The sequence below is a fragment of the Melozone crissalis genome, unplaced genomic scaffold (assembly GCF_028551555.1).
Source record: "Melozone crissalis strain CALT ecotype California unplaced genomic scaffold, PUWL_Pcris_2 ptg000005l_1, whole genome shotgun sequence".
NCBI classification, from domain to species: Eukaryota; Metazoa; Chordata; class Aves; order Passeriformes; family Passerellidae; genus Melozone; species Melozone crissalis.
Window position 1 is genome coordinate 65177566 of NW_026535783.1, and position 7621 is coordinate 65185186.

At 38.1% G+C, this 7621-nt stretch overlaps 1 protein-coding gene across 1 annotated transcript in view; it reads left to right on the plus strand.

The window, feature by feature from the left end:
- Positions 1-6658, plus strand: part of PJA2 (praja ring finger ubiquitin ligase 2) — a 31218-nt gene extending 24560 nt beyond the window's left edge. Inside the window, 5 exon segments of the mRNA XM_054281477.1 lie at positions 484-592; positions 4752-4866; positions 5156-5271; positions 6489-6564; positions 6567-6658. Coding sequence (XP_054137452.1) covers positions 484-592; positions 4752-4866; positions 5156-5271; positions 6489-6564; positions 6567-6619 — 469 coding nt within the window. The 3' untranslated portion in view covers positions 6620-6658.
- The last annotated feature ends 963 nt before the right edge of the window (positions 6659-7621 follow it).

A 7621-nucleotide genomic window follows, 5' to 3' on the forward strand; every position in this document is an offset into this window, starting at 1 on the left:
CTGCCCTGCTTGGGATAGGGAAAATTAGAGGCCTCAAGGGCTAAGGAGTGAAGTTGAGCCTGGAAATAAAGAGAGGGCTAAGAGAAAGGTGGTTTAGTTTTTGTTTTTGTTTCTTCAAATCTATTTGAAAAACCATTCAAATCCATTTTTATTGGCAAGAAATTAATAGAGTCATGGAGCAGCCTAAATTGAAAAGGAACCTCAAAAGATCATCTGGTTCAACCTTTCAACTAAATTAAGGCTTTTCCTGAATTGAGTCAGTTTTGCCTTTGGTGATGATTGATGACTCATGGCCCTTATTCTTGACCCATGAGCTTTTTATCTTATTTACATGTCCAGTTGAGGCAAGGGAGGGAGAGATCAGCTGGCTGGGTATCGGGCTGTTACTAACAGGTGATGTGCAATAATTTGATATATTCAGAATTTCTGTTGTAACTATTAATTTTGAAAATAAGACCATGTTTCCTAACCCATGTTTTTCAGACTACTTGATGAGTTTGGTGATGGCCTAGGACTTGGTCAAGCCATTCCTTACATGGAACCTCAATTTCTCACATATATGGCACTAGAGGGACACTTAGAAGCTCTGGAGGTATTAAAAAATTTTTGATGGTCATATAGCTTTGATGTTGTAGCATAAATATTTATAGTTGAATCCTTTTTCAACTTAATCTGAGAATCAGGGGATTTTCAGATACTTTCCTGTGTTAGCTTGAACTTTTGGGTCAGCAAACATGAAAATACATCTTGAAAGCTCTTTTAAAGGATGTACTACAAGAAGTCATTTATCAGTACCTGCTTCTTTTAGTATATTCATTTATTTGCTCATAAGGCCAAGAAAGTTGCTGGTTTCTACCAGTGTAAACATATGCTGTTTAATTCTAAAGAATTTTGCCAAATTCTCTACATAACGAAGGAAAGCTTATGCTTGAACCTGTGCCTGTGAATTGTAGCAGCATTTTTTTTAAGAGTATATTTGGATTCCTCAAATTTTTATTTATCAGTAGAAGATGCTTTCTGTGTTTGACTGTCTTACTCAGTATATTTTAAATTTTAAAAAAAAGTTTTAAAAAAACCCCATCGAGTAACAAACAAACAAAAAACTCCAATCAGGAAAAGAAACCCCTGAAAAAAAGTCTTTTATCTTTACCTTTATCTATCCCATATCACCTGTCTGATTTTTTGGATATAGACCAAAGCATTTATTATCAAGAACCAGCATGGTTATGGTCTTTGTCTTTTGTTTTTAACTTCAGGTTGGTCAATGTCAGAGTGAATATAGAGCTAGCTGAGATCCAGTTTGATGCAGTATGACAATTCTGGCACTGCTAGAAATCTCCCCTGCAGGGTATTTGTCAAAATAAAAGCTAAATGATGTGTAGACATATAATATGGTGTTACAACAGTCGAACTGAATGTGTTGTAGGTCACGTAAGTTTAGGGCAGCAAGGGGCAGTTTGGCTGCTAGCACCCACTTTAAAGGGTGAACCGGGCAGGCTGTATGTCATAGTGTGCTTGCAGACAAAATACCAAGGGCACTTTGAAATGCTCTCTAAAGCTGGCAGACAGTGGAACAATCATAGATAACGGAGTTTTTTTCCATGAATATGTGCAAAGTCAATGTTTTTCTGAATAAGGTTCCCAGGTCTTTTCCAAGTCAGTGGATGGGGCCAATCCTGTAAGTGGGGAGTCATGCAGTTTCCAGGTTTTGTATGTCCCCCAAGGTATATGGGAGGTCATCATTCATGATCAAGTATCACAGGGCCTTCTCTTATGTAGGATCTTCTTAGCATTACTTATTAAGATACACTTCATTAATGTGGAGAAGGTCTGTCGATACCCTTATTGTAAAAGCAGTGTTTTGAAGCCGTATAGAGAAGATTCTTGTCTCTTTCGTAGTGGCTGGTTCTCACTACAAAAAAAAAAAAAAAAAAAACAGATGAACTGCTAAAACAGTTGACCTCCTCCTTTGCACCGAATGAGAGGATCTGTGTAGAGAGGGGAAACTAATCACATCTTTTTTTTTTTTAATCTGCACATTAACACTTGAGAAGGAGACTGAGTTTATTATGACTCTTACGTTTTGATTTCTCATTCCTGTATAACAACATTTGCCTAAGTACTCTGTAAGAAGAAATGTGTGCAGTCCTGTCAGAGTGACCTGTAAAAGTAATCCTAGGTGATTATGTGCATGGCTGGTTGAGGAGGTGCTGTAATTATATTTGTGTCACCAGGAACAGAGTGTCACTGAACACTATTAGCAAACAGGCAGATGACGACAGAGGTACCTGTGGTACGGGGCACTATGAATGTGGAAACACCAATTCTCTTACATGGCATTTGTGCTTGAAAGTAGCAGACAAGCATGTGAAACTTTATGGTAGGCATAGAAGTCTTGGCGTATTTGGAATTAGTCAGCAGAAAGTGGTAACTGAGAAATAAAAGGTAGAGGACTGTAAGTACTTGTATAGACTGTGACCACATAGACAACACAGGTTCTGAGTAAGAATTCCAAATATTCCCTTCTAATCTTAAGCAGAATATAGAGCACATATTTTTACAGTATGATATGGTTACTAAAATTGTTCAGGAAATATGAGCAAAATCATTTACTATTGCTTTGAAATACTTGAAAGGGATGTGAAACAATAAAGCACCCAAAATTCAAGTGTGTCTTAATTGGAGGGGATGGAGTGGGAGAGCTCTATCCCAAATAGTTATGACATTTGAACACGAGAAGTAATGAAAGTATTAGATACTTCTTCTGAAAAGCTGTGTTGTATAGCTTTTATAGCTCTGAGTTCCTAAAACTAAATAGAATATATGTGTGATTTTAAATATTTTTTTCTTCCATCTGTAAGAAACTACATAGTTGGGAGTGTCTGGTTTACTTCATTAGCAGTACAGAACAGGCTAGTTGCCCCTGCTGCATCAGTGACTTTATAAGTATTTCCTGTGCCACTTCACAGATGTGAGGAGCTCAAACCCTCGTAGGCTGTAGCACTCTTATTTTGTAGCCAAATGTCCAGCATTTTGGTTTTGGTACATGGAGAAGTAAGCAGTCACACAACCAATAAGAGGAAATACAGGTATTTTGCAGATACATCTTATAAAAGTTATAAAACATACACTACTTTGGATTTGAATATGTGGCTTTCAGCCTCAGATTAAGTGTATGGCTTTGTGTCTATAATGTTTCTTTTGTGTAGGTTTCAGAAGCAAGCAAGTAATGCAGTTCTTTCTGTTTGAGAATACTCATGCTGGATATAAACAGAGTAGTTTGACACATAAACAATATTGCAACATTCTGTATCCCTGGGATCTTTTCTAATTTTTCCAGGTTTGGTAGTTACTCTGATTAAGCATAGTATTTTTACCTACTGTTTATTCTCAGACCATTGCAATTGGAGCAAAAACCAAATACAAATACTAAAATCCTCTTAATGTTAGTCAAGTAGTACTGTCTGCTGTACCAGAATTTGATGGACATTAGCTGTAAAATTGGAGCAATATACTTGTTTTGTACGGGAACTTGCACACAACACTACGAATAACCTCAGGTTTTCCCTTGAACTGACAGATTTCTTGTGGCAGTAGGAGCTGTAAATATTTCTTGGCTCCTGCTGATCTCTCTCTGCCCCAAAGGTTTGACTGTAGGTGTAAAACTGCTAGTTTAGGTCTGTGGTAGTGTGGTAGCTTGAGGTACCTTGTCACTGTGATCCAAGTCCAAGCATGTTTTCAGGTAGTCCAAGCATGTTTGAAGCTGTAGTAACTTCAGGGAAAGTTTAAAAGAAAAGACAACTGGAGAGGTTTCTGTATAGTCCAGTGTTTGTCTAGTGTATAGAGCTTTTTACTTAAGTGTATTCCTAACATTACAAAAATATCACGCTGTCTTATACTTCTTACTAAGAGAGTTTTGTAGCCAATAATGTAAATAATTTTCAAGCTGATTAGGACAGTAAGTAGTTGTACTTAAATGATGTGACTAATTCATTCAGGGTGTGAACCCAGTGTTTGTGTTCTTCAGTTTGCATGATGTTCAAACAGGTTAGTACATTTCTCAGCAAATACAACCAAATATTCTGAGTTCTGTGATTTTAATATTTTTTTTCTTCTGGATATCCTCTGAGTGCCTTACACAGTTGAATGTATGATGTACACAGCAAATATGGTGTAGACTTACAGTCTTAAAGATTTTGTATGGTACAAAAATTTAGTTTAAAAAAGTTACTTCAGAGCATTTGGTCTGTTTTAAGATTAGAAATATCTACATAGATCTTGGGTTTTTTATTTCTTGACGTTTACACTCTTAGTGTAGCCAAGGTACTTAATATTTTTTGTTTGTGCCTGAGTAATTTAATAATTGAGGCCAAGAAACACATTAATGAGGCATTTATTTTCAAGAAGACAATGAAAGGACAGTTTTAGCTTGGCAAGCTTTATTACATTTTCAACTTGCTTCTTTTTCTGTAACTTTTTAAAATTAACAAATATTCACTGTAGATTAAATTGTGACTCTGTCCTCATACTCTAAGAATGCTTTAAAAACAAGGCATTGCTGTTTTGACCTTCAGTTTCATCTCATTCATTACAAAAATAAAAATTATTAAATGGTTAGTTTGACAGACATGTCTTCCATTTTGAAAAGTAACACTGCTAGAATGGGATTCCTTTTCATGCTTGTTTGTTTGTTTTGTATGAAATGTTACATTGGTGAATAATAGAACTTGATCTCTGCTTACCCCTTTCAGACTGCTCTGGCACAGTTGGAGTCTCTTACATTTGATGCTGAACAGACTCATCCACCTGCTACAAAACAGACCATAGATAGCCTGCCACAGATTGTTGTCACAGGTGAGTACAATGGTATGGAAAAATAAGGAAAAAATAATTTCCACAAAGTTCGTAAGAAAAAATTCAACTTTCTCTAATACCATAGATGCAATATTTAAGTGTACTTACTGCATAATGCTGTCTTAAGATCTTTTGAATCTGAGTATAATTTTGATCCATTTGGAAAAGTAATCTTTAATGGAGTTACTGTGACTGTATTTTGTAACCATTAGTGATACTGTTGATAATATATGTACTTGAATCTGAGCTCACCTGAGATGTAAAACAAGGTATTAATCCTTTTTCTTCATCATGGGTTTAGGTCAAGAGCAGTGTTGTACTATCTGTTGCAGTGAATATGTGGAAGGTGAAATCATTACAGAGCTACCCTGTCATCATTTGTTTCACAAACCTTGTATAACTCTTTGGTTACAGAGAGTAAGTACTACAGGATTGGTGGAGGGTTTGGGGGCAGGGAGGGTTGTGTATATTGTGTATTCTTCTCAGAAGAACTTTTAACTCTTTGAAAATGTGGGATGAAATACCAAGAATTTATGAAATATTATTTGACTTTATGCATTTTAGAACCAAATTCTAGTGCAAGTGAGGAAAAAATTTATATTTTTATTCACCTGAAGGTCAGTTTCTTCAATAGAGGGAATATTTCTGTAAGGGAAAACATGTTTTCCTTTACTAAGAATGAAAAACATGGATTAGTTATAACTTGTTTTGGTACAAGAAAAACTTTCTTTACTATACTTCTGTCTTGAAGAAAAGACAATGAAGTCATTTTCTCTGAAAAGAGCAAAGGGTTTGATCTGTCTTACCACAATGTCAGGCCCATTTATTGTGACAGAGGCTGGCAGAGGAAATAGTGAAATGCTTGTAGATTAACTTTTTTTAAAATTACCTTTATTAATTCTATACAATATTAGATTTAATTTTCATTATCTGTAATCACTTTGCTTCCAAATGTCTTATAAAGGCTTGCACCATGTTGAAGCTAAACTAAAACAACTGTAATTAATGAACTGGTATGTTTTATTTAGTTGCACTTCTGCTCTCCTTTATGTGCATTACAAACCTGGATTTGGTAGTTCTCAGTGAGCTTACAGTGTAACACAATTTCCTCAAGAGTATAAGAGAAAGATTAATTGGTTTTACCATGGGATAAATATCAGAATGCCTCTAGCATGGAGGCCTGATGGATTTCGTTGATGGGTTTATAATTTTTTTTACTGTGATAATGTTGATTACCATATGCATTTTTCTTGTTTTACACATCCTGCCTTTTTTTTTTTCTGTTGTCATAGTAAGCAGCTGATGCTGAAAACTAGGTTTTTCAACATCTTAGATTTGGGCTGTACCTAACTTATATTTAATCTTTGCTTCAAAAAAAAAAAAAAGCCCCACCTGTAAAATCAATGCTGTGAAGAACTTGCAGAGAATCTGATGCATTTGCTATGACAACTCTTTCTTCTGAGTTTATCAGCTCTAGGTAGCTGTCAGCTCTAGGTAGCTATGCAGTCAAATTTGAGTTTGAGGTGGTGCTTTTGTGGAGACCCTAAATACTTTATAAATAATAAATTTTAGCTTTTCAGTAGAATTGAATGCAAACTGTGCAAATGACTTGGGTTTTTTTTCTCTTTTTGTAGTCGGGAACATGCCCTGTTTGTCGTCATGTCCTTGCACCTGTACTTCCTGAAGCAGCTGATGACACTGTTTTTTTTATTTGATTGATGATTCAGCATCTTCTGTTAACATTGCTACAGGACCCTCAGACTAGGGTCGAAAATAAAATCTGCCACCAAAATAACAATGTAAATTTTGCCTGTTTTAATTATAATGTGAAAAAATCAGTATAAAATATTGATATATATAGTCATGGATTGGCATGGGTTGGAAGGGATTCTAAAGAAGATAGGGATTCTAAAGAAGAAGGCTCCAACCTCCTTTGCTGTGGGCAGGGACACATTCCTCTAAACCAGATCTCTCCAACTCCCATCCAACCTGGCCTTGAACACTTTCAGGGCTGGAGCATCCACAGCTTCTCTGGGCAACCCGTGCCAGGGCCTCACCACCCTCACCGTGAAGAACTACCTCCTAATGTGTAATCCAAACCTACTTTCTTTTTGTTTGAAACCATTCTCCCTTGTCCTGTCATAAACCATTGTGAATAGTCCCTCTCCATCCTTCTTGTAGAGTCCCTTCAGGGACTGGAAGGGACCTCAAAGCTTTCTCTTCTCCAGGCTGAACAATCCCATTCTCTCAGCCTTCCCTCATAGCAGAGGTGCTCCATCCCCCTGATCACCTTGGTGCCTCCTCTGGCCTCTCTCCAGCAGCTCCATGTCCTTCCTGTGCCGGGACCCCGGGGCTGGAGGCAGCTCTGCAGGTGGGGCCTCAGCAGAGCGGGGCAGAGGGGCAGAATCCCCTCCCTGCCCTGCTGCCCAGGGGCTCTGGGTGCAGCCCAGGACACGCTTGGCTCTCTGGGCTGGCACTGCCCATGGCTGGCTCATGTCCAGCTCTCACCCACAGCACCCCCAGGCCCTTCTGGGCAGGGCTGCTCTCGATCTGTTCATGCCCAGCCTGGGCTGGCACCAGGGATTGCCCTGACCCAGGGGCAGCACCTGAGCTTGGCCTTGTTGAACCTCATGGGATTCCCATGGACCACTGCTCGAGCTTGTCCAGGTCCCTCTGGATGGCATCTGTCCCTCAGGAGTGTCAACTGTACCACTCAGCTTGGTGTCACCTGCAGATTTGTAAAGGGAGCACTTGATCCCTTCGTCTG